The 14,463-nt window shown below is 38.7% G+C and overlaps 1 protein-coding gene across 1 annotated transcript; it reads right to left on the reverse strand.

The window, feature by feature from the left end:
* Nucleotides 1–9,675: 9,675 nt before the first annotated feature.
* On the reverse strand, nucleotides 9,676–14,156 carry LOC142179836 (uncharacterized). The gene is made up of 7 exons (XM_075250721.1): nucleotides 13,840–14,156; nucleotides 12,776–13,022; nucleotides 12,158–12,255; nucleotides 11,706–12,097; nucleotides 10,916–11,543; nucleotides 9,855–10,786; nucleotides 9,676–9,695 (listed from the first exon to the last, which is right to left on the reverse strand). The coding sequence occupies exons 1-7, from the start codon at nucleotides 14,154–14,156 to the stop codon at nucleotides 9,676–9,678; spliced, it is 2,634 nt and encodes an 877-aa protein (XP_075106822.1).
* Between the last annotated feature and the right edge of the window lie 307 nt (nucleotides 14,157–14,463).

The raw sequence follows: 14,463 nt of genomic DNA on the forward strand, positions 1-14,463 counted from the left end.
ATAACATGTAACAATTATTGCAGGAATTCAAGAATTAATATTTGTCAAAGAATAGGAAAGAAACAATTATTATAACAATTATTTCATGATTAAAACAATTTATGATTTTTCAAGTAATTTGCAAACAGTTAATTTGACGACGTATAGATACTCGTCACCTCGCCTATACGTCGTTCACATGCATTTCACATAACAAATAGTTTAAGGGTTCAATTCCCTCAAGTCAAGGTTAACCACAACACTTACCTCGCTTTGCAGATTCCAATCAATTACTCGACCAACACTTTTCCTTTTAAATTTGTCTCCAAAAGCTTCAAATCTATTCACAAATAATTCGATATACTCAATACGAATCATAAAAATTAATTCCATATGAATTTACTAATTTTCCGAATAAAAATCTGAAATTCATTTAAATATTCGATAGTGGTACCCACAACTAAAATCTCGAAAAAACTTATGAAATCCGAACACCCGTTCCGATACGAGTTCAACCATACAAAATTTATCCAATTCCGATGTCAAATGGACCTTCAAATCTTAAATTTTCGTTTTTGGAGAATTTTATTAAAAAATCTGATTTTTCTCCCAAAATTTCACAGATTCATGATATAAACGAGTATGGAATCATGAAATATAATTAATATAGGATAAGGAACACTTACCCCAATAATTTTCCGTGAAAATCGCCCAAGAATCGCCTTACCTGAGCTCAAAAATTGGAAATGATTGAAAATGGGTCGAAACCCCATTTCCAGAACTTAAGTTGTGTTTTTCAGATTTTTATTCATCGCGATCACAAAAATTCGTTCGCGATCGCATAGAACAAAATTTGTCCAAGTTTGTTGAACACTACACGATCCCAAAGAACAATTTCTCAGCCTTACGCGATCACATACAGGTTTATGCGATCGCGTAGCATAATTTTGGTGCTTCAGCTTCTGCATCATTCCTTCTTCGCGATCGCAGCTTTGTGCTCGCGTTTGCAGTGCACTGGAAGCTAGTCTTTCATGTTCTCGTGCCTATCTTCGCGAACTCGAAGAGTAAAACTCACGGCTCAAAATTCTCTCTTCGCGATCGCATGAATGGCTTCGCGATCTCGATGCACAATGCACCAGATGACAGCAGAAGCTCAAAAACCAGATTTTCTAAGTTCAAAATTATCTCGTAGCCTATCTGAAACTCACCCGAGCCCCCGGGGCCCCAAACCAAACATGCACACAAGTCATAAAACATCATACGAACTTGCTCGCGTTATCAAATCATCAAAATAACACCTAGAACTACGAATCGGACACAACCGGGCGTCCGAATCACATCAAATCAACTCTGATTCTCCAAAATTTGACAGACAAGCCATAAATATTATATTTGGACATATACCGGGCTTCGAAACAAAAATACGGACCCGATGTCAATAAATCCAACATCAGTAGATTCTTAAAAATTATTAAGCTTTCAAGCTTTTAATTTTTCATCAAAATTTCATATCTCGGGCTAGGGATCTCGGAATTCGATTCCGGGCATACGCCCAAGTCCCAAGTCATGATACGAACCTACTAGAATTGTTAAAATACTGATCCGGGTCAGTTTGCTCAAAATGTTGACCAAAGTCAACTCAGTTGAGTTTTAAAGCTCTATTTCACATTTAATCCATTTTTCACACAAAAACTTTTCAGAAAATTGTATGGACTGTGCATGCAAGTCGAGGAGTAAAAAATAGTACATTTCGAGGTCTTAGAACACATAATTATTTATTAAATTTAAAGATGACATTTTGGGTCATCAAATGCATCCCATTATATCATCTCGACCACTGCGGGCAAAGTCATCAACGTATACCAACTGATCAGGTAGTGGTGCGTATATAACGTTATAACCTTTTCCCCTATCCCATATATATATACGCATATATAACACCATCTGGTCATGGGTAAATGTACATGAATAAATGAATGTAATGCATGAGAAGTACGTCAATAAAATCTCTCGGAATGTCATAAGACCATTATGCCTTTGATTAATATCATGAAATAAACTTTATCAATTTACGTATTTTCTGAGACCCATGAACAAATGATAGAACAATAGGACACATGGGGAATCAAGAACATAGGCATCTCTAGTACTTTTATGAATAGAGTCATTTATGAAAGTTGTGCATTTGCTCATTTCGTTTATATCGCATGGATCATGCAAAAAAGAAAGAAAGGATAGCCTTAACATACCTGAGCCGATTCTCTTGACAATCCCTCTAACACACGTCAATTGCGACAATACGTAACGGCCGATCGAAGTAGGGAAAAATTCGTATGATATTCTTGAGAAAGATTGCACCGTACTCCCTTAGAATCGCAAAATCCCGTTGCTATTATGCTAAGATGTGTCGTATGAATTCTTGTTGAAGTAACTCACATTACTATCATATATGTTCTTTGATGAAATCTTGCTGAAGATCTTACTTAGAGATGGGATGTAAGCATCTCTATTCTATATATTAAAGAAGCCTTTTGTGAATTTGAGAGTCTTTTATGGCTTAGCCAAGAGTCCGTCTAAAGGTTCCACCTAACAATGTAAGTAAAGAGTCACTAATTAGCTTTTGAATCCCATTTCCCTTGCTGCCACGCTGGCACCTTAAACTTATCCAATAATCTTCATTAATTATCCATCAATCTCTTGGTTAACTTGCTAATTTTCTATTAACCAATAATTAACCAATTATGCACATAATTAAGAATTATCTCAAATTACTTAAAATACTACTCACTTTTAACATACCTTATACACCTCACTATTATGGTCATGTGGTACCTTGTATGGCACAAGTCCATAAATATCGGGTATTATAGCTTAGACCGTATTTTATCCCAAAAATATCAAACTTCGACGAAAATCACCTTCATGAATTTACTTATCACTTTTTTGAAATAGCGTAATACTTATAATCCCAAAATAATCTCCTTCCCGAACTTACGTCGATTAACGTATGACGAAACTTTAACATACGAAAATTCGGAATGTAACATCTCATTTCCGAGCTTATATCAATTTACTTATGGCTTACTTCCACGTACGAAAATATGGGGTGTAACAACTGTCTCCCTTTGGAACATTCGTCCTTGAATGTTGACTGATGCACTTATCATTCTCATAACCCATAGCTGTTGCGAAACCTTTAGTACTCTCCTTGCCATCTAGGCAACTGTTCCGTGAACAAATCCAAAGGCCAGGGCATTCTCCCCTTTAGGCCTCTTTCTCACACCACGGTCTGTGGTCGGAATTCTTCCAATCTCGTAACTCTTGCTACCTTTTGTTATGCAGCCTGTACGACTATGACCTCGTAAGTGCGCCTATGCGATTCTTCTCTCCTTTTTTCCTCCAGTTTTTAGCCAATCTCTAGGCATCACTTTGTAAACATATACAGAGCTTGACAAGATGTCCCTCTGGGCATCTATAGGTATACTGAAGTTCTTCGCTCGGTACTTTGTCGAACTTACGAATATTGTTATATCTTATTTCATAGGCCCAGTTATCTATCCGTGTGACTTTACTTCATCTAAGTAGGTCATAGTTTACCATAACACTTACCTCGATTTATCGTTACTGAGGTCTGCTACCAAACTCCAGGTTACTTTCGTTGATTATCCCATATGTATAAATTTAAGTCCTTTAATGATTCTTCATTACTGTTCATCTTAAGAATGCCGGCCTAATCTCATCTCATACTTTGTGACTTTTGTCCATCCATTGTTGATTCACCTAAATATTGATCTACAATCTACCACTGATAACTTGAAACCTCTTACATAATCACTAGGGCTCACGTTGCATCGTGGAACATTTGAAGTGATTTTCCTGATCCACATGGGGGCGATAAGATATTATACTTCCATAATCGTATTTCATAGCATCCCAATGTGATTTACCTTACGTGGTATTTTAATCCTGTACAATTCATGAAATCATTACTCAATCGAAGGCCCAAACGTCATCCTTCATCTGTCACAATTACACCTTCATTCTACTACCAGGGCACCATTCCATCTCTTCTAAATGCTACTAATCCTAGACTCTTTTGAGTTCATTCAGGCTATACTGAGCTTTCTATAACTTAGAGAAACCATCAGCTCTCTTGTTTTCATGAGCTTAATCCTGAGGACTTATCCATTTTCATCACCTTCTCACTCGCTCTTTTCTTATCCTTACTCATGTCTTCCTAAAACCTTGTCGCTTTACCATACTTTAGCTTGCGACCTACACATATTCATTTATACTACTCGCAACCTTCCTTCAACTTGCTTGCACCATAGATTTCCTTGTGTTATTCTAGAACATCAAATGAGACATCACATCGTCTCAAACCCTTCTTTACTCTTTTAACTAGACCTCTCGATACCTAGAAACCATAGGCTGGAAGATATGCCACTAATGACACCGCTATCCTTCCTGGATACTGAATCCCAATGCTTCTAGCCCTCTATCTGAAGTATGGATTATTCACAATCTTCTGCACCTGAGTATCTCATACGTTGTTCGCCTTTACCTTACTTACCTTATGATATCGCTTCACCTCTTCTATTCCTTTCATAACCTCCCTTCCACATAGGTATAATTCACCTCCATAACTTGAGGCTCTATTATAATTCACCTTTAGGGGAGTACTAAGATTTAGTGCTACGATGATCTACATATAGATGTTTTACCTCTTCATCTTTGGCGTATTTTCACATCATCGATGACCCTTACTTGCCTCGCGGTAATCCTTCTGTACCAAGGATAATAAAATTCCTTACTCACGAGGGAGACACCTAGTGTAACTGGCACATACAGTCCCTTAAGCTTAACTTTGCTCACATTGCTTGTTTTAGGGAAGCGTCTTCCTGAATGACCTTTAAAGGTTATTCTTCTGTCGTCCATTCTATTATCGCCGGAATGCAATCTCTGAAATTCTCATGATGCCGACTATTATCAAATCACTCAGTCCCTAATTCATGTTTAGTTTATCTTATTCACTAATCCATACTGATTTCTATTATTCTTGGGTCTAACTTTTCCTTCTGGTAGTCGCGTTGGAGTCACGAATTTATTTCTCGAAATGAGGATATGACTATATGGCCTATACTCTTTTGTGGTCTCAAGGCCTGTCACCTATCGTATTTTTCTTCACTTGACTATAGACTCTGTAATATTGTCATCATTTATTTTTATCTACCGTTGTCATCCATGTATCACATCTTACTCGTAATGCTTCCTTAACTTTCTTCTTATTTCGCTGCTAACATTTCTGTCTATCACTTTATTCTGAAAACTTCAACAAGACATTCTTCTGCTTCTACTCCCCTTGCTCCATCCACTGGGTCTTCGAGTTGCCTAACATTCTCTCTCTACTAGGGACGGGAGCCATACTAAGGTAATATTTATCCCTTCCAGGATTCCAGTTCCTGTCTTTGTAATTTTGTTTTGAACATTCTAGTATTCATATCTAGCTGTACTATTCTAGAATGCACCATCTGGGTGTCTTACAAGGAGAATTATAACCATGTTTGTAATATCCTTCGAAAATGTCAGCTAACGCTAACAATCCATCTAACATTTTGGGCTACTTTAACCCCAGCTGGATTCTGATATCCCATCCTTCTCTTAAACTATATTTGTTGGCTCCCATGGAGCATAACTTAGAGAGGTGTGACTAATTGTACATACCTCTGTTGCAATTAAAGATAACTCAAAATGCTTATATTTCTCTGCTTGAATTGTAAATACTGTTAATCTTCATTAACTGGGTACCTCGTATCCTTCTTCACCTTGCTTCTTTTACTTGCTGAAACTTGTGCCTACCTTCCGATTCTCTTATTCTTTTTTTACCGTAAGAGTGGATAGACATTCTTGCCTTAGGGATCCTTATCAAGAAGCTTACACATCTTAGTACACATATGATCTGCTTAATACCTCATATTTATCCATCATAAGCATGATGCAAAAATCGAGTTCCTCTGACTCAACTCTTCCACAGCTATATCTCTTACCAACCGTCTTTCTGGATGTAGGCATCGTCGTATTATGAATAAGATAGAGTTTAGGAAATTGAGTTCTTACAACTGAGCTCTATCACACGATCTAGAGTAAGAATAAAGAGTGACTGTCCTAAATTCCCTGTAGCCTCCTGCTTATAAGTGTGGTGCACGACACACCCATAAACAAGACTCTACTAGACACGGCTTGTAGACTCCCTATGACAGAATTGCTCTGATACCACTTTTGTCACGACCCAAACCGATGGGCCGCGACGAGCACCCGGTGCCTTACTTAACCGAGTACCAACATAACATATCCTTCTTATCCTACTATCATTGGCAAATGGACCAAACAGGCCGTCATGGGCTAACCAGAATAAACATAAGGAAATATTCAATATAGTAAAAACTTATACATGTGACATACGGGCCTATAAGGCCAAAATGATCACTCGTACATTGAACATAGGCTGACAAGGCCATACTATCTTTCATATACATGACATATGTCTACAAGCCTCTAAGAGTAGATCAATACCATAAAGGTTGGGACAGGGTCCCGCCATACTCATCAATACATATCCAAATCATACTGACCAAATAAGCAACTCCAAAGCAAATGGAGCACACCAACACCTTCCGCTGAGCTGATAGCCTACTTAAAGGACTCTCGACCTGTCTATCGGGACCTGCGGGCATGAAACGTAGTGTCCCTAGGCAAAAGGGACATCAATACAAATAATGTATCGAGTATGTAAGGAATGAAAATCAGAAAATAATAGACATGAGAGAAACATGGAGTAAAAGACTCAACATGTATGTATGATTAGCTCTGTGAATCATTTAATATTTTAATGTCATGCATATGGGTATAAATATCATACCATGCATGGGTATATGCGTTCATAACATCATCAAGCCTCTAAGGGCATCCCATCATATCATCTCGGCCACTGTGGGCAAAGTCATCAACGTATACCAACTGAATAGGTGGTGGTGCGTATATAACGCCATAACCTTTTCCCATATATATATACACACATGTATATACGCGTATATAATGCCATTTGATCATGGGTCAATGTACATGAATAAATGAATGCAATGCATGAGAAGTACGTCAATAAAATCTCTCAGAATGTCATAAGACCATTATGCCTTTGATTAATATCATTAAATAAACTTTATCAACTTACATATTTTTTGAGACCCATGAACAGATGATAGAACAATAGGGCACATGGGGAATCAAGAACATAGGCATCTCTAGTACTTTTATGAATAGAGTCATTTATGAAAGTTATGCATTTGCCCGTTTCATTTGTATCGTGTGGATCATGCCAAAAAGAAAGAAAGGATATCCTTAACATACCTGAGCCGATTCTCTTGACAATCCCTCTAACACACGTCAATTGCAACAACACGTAACGGCAGATCAAAGTAGGGGAAAATCCGTATGATATTCTTGAGAAAGATTGCACCATACTCCCTTAGAATCGCAAAATTCCGTTGCTATTATGCTAAGAAGTCTCGTATGAATTCTTGTTGAAGTAACTCACGTTACTATCATATATGTTCTTTGATGAAATCTTGCGGAAGATCGTTACTTAGAGATGGGATGTAAGCATCTCTATTCTATATATTAAACAAGCCTTTTGTGAATTTGAGAGTCTTTTATGGCTTAGCCAAGTGTTCGTCTAAAGGTGCCACCTAACAATGTAAGTAAAGAGTCACTAATTAGCTTTTGAATCTGATTTCCCTTGCTGCCACGTTGGCACCTTAAGCTTATCCAATAATCTTCATTAATTATCCATCAATCTCTTGGTTAACTTGTTAATTTTCCATTAACCAATAATTAACTAATTACCCACATAATTAAGAATTATCTCAAATTACTTAAAATACTACTCACTTTTAACATACCTTATACACCTCACTATCATAGTCATGTGGTACCTTGTATGGCACAAGTCCATAAATATTGGGTATTATAGCTTAGACCGTATTTTATCCCAAAATGTCAAACTTCGACGAAACTCACCTTCACGAATTTACTTATCACTTGTTTGAAATAGCGTAATACTTATAATCCCAAAATAATCTCCTTCCCGAACTTACGTCAATTAACTTACGACGAAACTTTAACGTACGAATATGCGGAATGTAATATCTCATTTCCGAGTTTATATCAATATACTTATGGCGTACTTCCGTGTATGAAAATATGGGGTATAACACTAATGAAACTTGCAATAGCCATATTATCATAGTCTTTTTCACTCCATTCGTTTTCCTTCTCAAGCAGAGATCTCATCTCTGGAGGAACAATGGCCAATGGCTCAACATATAAATGAGGATAGGGAGCGGTATCAGTACTGACCTGGGGTTCTTTAGAAGAATAGGGAGTTTCATCCTAAGTAGGAGCATAGGGCTCCTCTTGTGTGGAGGGATCAGGTCCCTTAGAAAGTTCCCTAGTAGTACTGTCTGGTGCTAGATTCTCGACAGGCACCAGTTCCCTTATCTCCACTAGTAGACTATCACCTTCCCCCTTAGACCCATTTATTTAAGACACGCCTTCATACTCACCAATTACACAACCCTCAGCAGCGATTGACAACATATTCTATATTACCTCTTGTTCTTGTAAACCCAAAGAAAACCCAGAAGACATGGGAAGAGCATTACCTGTAGAATCGGTGACATTCAAATCAAGGCATGGGGTAGTCTTTGCTGATTCACCACTGTTACAACCCACTCCTTGCATCTCAGAACTTTCTTCCACTGGCTGACTAGAGATTTCCTGATGTTCTTTTTCCGCCACTGTATCTACTTCTACCATTTTTTCTGACGAGACAGAAGGAGAGGTCGCTGCCACAAACTTCTTGGGATTCGAAGTTTTGCGACTCCGATGAGAACCAGTACTTGATTGGGTTGGGGAAGAAGTGGTAGGTGGTTGTGACTCTTGCTTAGGGTTTGGGCTGGAGAGCGTAGGGGTCGTAGACTCTGTTACTGTTTCGACGACAGGCGGAGACATAGTGGGGACGATGCTTGGAGCATTTTTGGATTCAAGATTCTCAGACATAGTGGAGTGTAGTAAGGATTTTTTGAAGAAGAAGATGTTTGGTTGTTGAAGAGAAAGGGAATTTTGGGATGTTAACAGTTGTGAGAGTGACAGTGTTTAGATTTATTAAAAAGGGTGAGGGACCAGTTAGGAAAGGGTATTAAATTTTCTAGGTAGACGGGTTGTTTCGGAACGGGTATGACTCTTGGATTCCAAAAAGATAAAAGGAGCAAGCTGGAATTTTAATGACGTGACACCCTTTTTAGCCATTAAAAAATTGTGCATGAGAGTGCAGAAGGAACCACTAACCTGTGTCACGGGAACCAGGTTCCCTGACAGATTTTGTAAATGTGAGCCTCGTCCTATTGCAAAACTGCCATATATTAGCTCCTTGTTTGCTCTATAATTGCCATGCGTGTCTACCTGTAATGGTATAGAAGTGAGTTAGACCTTGCCAGAAAACGCTTTTTAGTAGTTTTACCTGTACATTTCTTTTATAGCCAATAATCGAGGGACCAAGTCTTCAGCTTAACTTTAACAACCCTAGTGCAAAATGATTCTTCTCAAAGTGCTCTCTGCTTAGTTCTTTGGTAAAGATATCTACAATTTGATCTTTTGACCTGCAAAACATCATGCAGATAACCCCTTTTCAACATTATCTCTGAGGAAATGATGTCGCACGTCAATGTGCTTTGTTCTCTTATGTTGAACTGGATTCTTTGCCATGTTGAGAGCACTGGTGTTGTCACATAGTAAGGGCACACAATTAGAAAACACACCAAAATCTTCTAGCTGTTGTTTGATCCACAATAGTTGAGCACAGCAAGAGGCAGTTGCCACATACTCAGCTTCTGCAGTTGAAAGAGCCACTGAGTTTCGTTTTCTTGTACCCCATGAAATTAGACATGAACCCAGAAAGTGTGCCAATCCAGAAGTGCTTTTCCTATCCACCAGATAACCAGCATAATCAGCGTCAACATACCCGATGAAGTCAAAATTGTCTCCTGATGGATAGTAGAGAACCAGGTCCTGCATTTCTTTGAGATACCTAAGGATTCTTTTGGCGGCCTTCAGATGAGATTCCTTTGGATTAGATTGAAACCTGGCACACAGTCCCACACTGAAAATGATATTTGGTCTACTTGCTGTGAGATACAAGAGTGATCCAATGATACCTCTGTACATAGTCTCATTCATAGGGGAACCGGGTTCATCCATATCCAGACGAGTGGCAGTGGAAATAGGAGTATTAATAATTTTTGAGCTTTCCATTTCAAACCTGTTCATAAGCTCTTTGATGTACTTATGTTGACTTATAATTGTGCCCTTAAAAGTTTGCTTGACTTGCAAACCCAAGAAGAAATTCAATTCTCCCATCTTGCATATTTCAAACTCACTTCCCATGAGCGTTGCAAGCTCTTCACATAGAGAATCATTTGTTGCACCAAAGATGATGTCGTCAACATGAACTTGCACAATAAGCAGGTTCATCCGCCGTTTCTTCAGAAATAACGCGTTGTCAATTTTTACCCTTGTAAAGCTATTTTTTAGAAGAAATTTGGACAACCTTTCATACCATGCACGAGGAGCCTGCTTTAGCCCATATAAGGCCTTGTCGAGTTTAAAAACATGCTCAGGATGCTCATGACATTTGAAGCTAGGTGGTTGCTTGACGAAAACTTCTTCTTTTAGAAAGCCGTTCAGAAAGGCACTTTTGACATCCATTTGGAATAATTTGAATTCCATATGAGATGCAAAGGCAATAAGAATTCTGATGGCCTCCATTCGAGCAACTGGAGCAAAAGTTTCATCATGGTCAATCCCTTCTTCTTGATTATACCCTTGAACTACTAGCCTTACTTTATTCCTTGTTGTGTTCCCAAACTCATCAAGTTTGTTTCTAAATACCCACCTAGTTCCTATGATAGTTCTGTCAGCAGGTCGAGGAACCAAGTGCCACACGTTATTTCTCTCAAATTGATGAAGTTCATCTTGCATAGCAGTAATCCAATCAGCATATTTCAATACTTCCTTGATATTTTTGTGCTCAACTTGAGAAAGAAATGCAGAGAAGGTTAGTAAATTTCTTGACTTTGATCTAGTTTGAATCCCGGAGTCAACATGAGTGATCATATTTTGAAGAGTATGTGAACTTTTGTGCTTCCAGTTAGATACCTGAATCTCATTACGAGAGGATCCAGGTACTTCTGAATGTGATCCTTGGTTGGCGTGAGATCCACTTCTCAGCTCAGCATCTGGAGCTCCCTGGACAACATCTACCACTATGTTCTCAGCTTCAGTTATTGTGATTGAGGGACTAGGTTCCTCCACATCAGTTGGAGGTATAGCTGAACCATCATCATTTGACTCCTTGACATGACACACGTCAGCCTTTCCATTTTCCATGTCAATGATTTCTCCAGGAACATTTGACTGCTCTCCGTATTGATCCATCTTATCATGTAAATCTTTCCCACATAGGTGGTGAGATTCATCAAAGATTACATGTATGATTTCCTTAACACATTGAGTTCTTTTGTTGTATACTTTGTAAGCTTTGCTTTGTGATGAATAGCCTAGAAAGATTCCTTCATCATTTTTGGCATAAAAGTTTCCAAGTGCTTCCTTACCATTGTTGAGAACAAAACATTTGCAGCCAAATGTCCTCAAATGCGTTAGCTTGGGCTTCCTTCCGTTCAGCAGTTCATACGGGGTTTTGTTCAGGAATGTAAAGGTTGCATGACCCAATCTTCTATGCCATAGATCAGCATTATCATCAACAGCACTCAGACAAGTGAGATCCCCATTTTGCAAGGACTCAAAGTCTGCAACATAGATATTTTTGTATCTTTTAGCCACCAGGACCACCTCACCAGTCACAAGATTTGTGACCGTGCATATTTTTGACACAAATTTCACTTTGTTTCCCTTGTTACAGATTTGGGAAACACTCAGCAGACTGTACTTCAAGCCGTTCACATAGTACACATTTTCAATTGAGTGAACAAGAGACTTCCCAATCCTTCCAACTCCCAGAATGTATCTTTTTGTACCATTTTCAAAGGACACACTCCCTCCTTACAGAGCTTTGAGTGAAAGGAAATCATTTGTGCTTCCAGTCATGTGTTTAGAGAAGCCACTATCCATGTACCATTTTTGGCTTCTTCCTTTCACTGCTCCCTGCACAAGAAAATCAAGGGTTAGATTTAGGAACCTAAACAAATTTGGGTCCTTTGTAGTGAGGAAAAAGGTGAATCAGACTTCTTCTTGTCCAGGCAGGCAATATACTTTTTTTAGTGGAGGGACCAGGTTCCTCAGCAGTAGTTACCTTTTCAACGAACACCTTGTTTTTCTGTTGGGACTGAATTCTAGCCTTACAGTTTTCTTTAAAGTGACAAGTGTTGCCACAGTGAGTACAAAGCCAGTTATCAGGGACAATAACATACTTGTTATGTGAATTGTAGGGAGTCTTTTCTCTTTGGAACCCGACTCCCTAACTATTCCCACCGTTGCTTGTATACATAGCAGCAATTGCATCAGAGGACCAGGTCCAATTCAGAGATTTTTCGAGATCACTTTTAACTCTGCATAGGTCTTCTTAAAGTTGCCTGTTTCTTTCAAGTTCTGCACACAGACTAGATTTCACAGTTTGGAGTTCATTTTCAAGCTTAATGTGTGCCTCACTTGCAACTTCCTTTACCTTTTGGGTGATCTCATGCCTACCTTCCCTTTTTAGTTCCTCGATTGTTTCCTTTAGGTCCATGACTACTACTAATAAGCCATCTCTCTCATGTTCTATGCTAGCAATCTTTTCAGTTAGAGCTTTTTTATCATTTTTTATGCACTCAATGGTCTCTTTTGAATCGACCACAACAACCACTAGATCATCCCTCTGATGTTCTATTTCTCCTAATTCCACAGTTAATGCATTTTTATCATTTATATGACTATGATAAGAATTAATTAAAACATTTGCCAAGATATAAGCTTTTTCTGAGAGTAGGACTTCAAATTTCTTTGAACGTCCAGAAAGTTTACCTCATCATCATCATCTTCGTCATTGTCTGGTTTTGCTATCAATGCAAAGATAGAATCATATTCAGCTGCTTCACTCTCTACTGCCATCATGGATTTGTGACCTTATTCATCATCCTCTCCAGATTCACTGGACGAGTCTCCCCATACAACAAGAGCTTGCTTCACAACATTGTCAGCTACATCTTTTCTCTTAAATCATTTGTCAGGAATCGGGTTCCTTTTGACTGCTTTGCCTATGTTGTGTTTGTATTGATCTTGCTTGAGGAGGGGCAATCCTTGATGAAATGTCTTGGATTCCCACACTTTTAACATAGGTAATAGCCTCTTGGCTTGCTAGAGCTTCCCCTTTTTGGAATACCTCCATTTCTGCGAACCATTTTCTGAAATCTCTTTGTCAGGTAAGCCATATCAGCATCCTCACCACTTGAGTTATTTTTGTCTGTCTTGAGGACCAGGTTCTTCTCCCTTTTGGGCTCTCTTCTCTCATTGTCCTTCTTCTTATTCATTTCATAAGTTTTCATATTGCCAATAAGTTCATCAATGGTCAGCTTCTGCAGATCCTTTGCCTCCGTGATAGCATTTACTTTGCTTTCCCAGGATCCAGGTAATACGCTGAGTATTTTTCTGACAAGCTTGTTTCTTGAAATGATTTCTCCCAGAGAATGGAGCTCATTGATAATAGAAGTGAAGAGAGTGTGCATGTCCTGAATGGACTCATTGTCTTACGTCCTGAATAGCTCATACTCAGTAGTTAGCATGTTAATCTTCGACTGTTTGACTTGAGTAGTCCCTTCATGTGCTATTTGGAGAGCTTTCCAGATCTCCTTGGCAGATTGGCAGGCAGAAATCCGATTGTATTCACCTGGTCCAATACCACAGCCGAGGATCTTTTTGGCTCGGAAGTTCTTCTCTATAGCCTTTGAGTTAGCATCGTTGTATTCTTTCCTAGTCTTGGGAACTGACACTTCTGGTTCTCCAATGGTCTTCATAGGAACAAAAGGACCATCGCAGATGACATCCCAAAGTTCTGAGTCTTCAGCCATGATAAAATCATATATCCTTGTCTACCACCATCTATAATATTGGCCATTAAATCGTGGTGGTCTGTAGGTTGATTGACCTTCTTCAAAGTTTGGTGGAGCACCCATGAGGATCCTTTCTAGGTTTTAGCCTGGTAGAAAAAAACCTGCTATGATACCAATTGATAGAAACTAAGGGTCCACCAAACTATATAGAGAACCAGGTTCCCTATCAGTTTTCACAGAACGCACGCACACAACAGTAAGTAAATGACACAATAGAGTTTTACGTGAAAAACTCCCAGCTCACGGGATTAAAAACTATGACCTA

The sequence above is a fragment of the Nicotiana tabacum genome, chromosome 4 (genome assembly GCF_000715075.1).
Source record: "Nicotiana tabacum cultivar K326 chromosome 4, ASM71507v2, whole genome shotgun sequence".
In the NCBI taxonomy this organism is placed as follows: Eukaryota; Viridiplantae; Streptophyta; class Magnoliopsida; order Solanales; family Solanaceae; genus Nicotiana; species Nicotiana tabacum.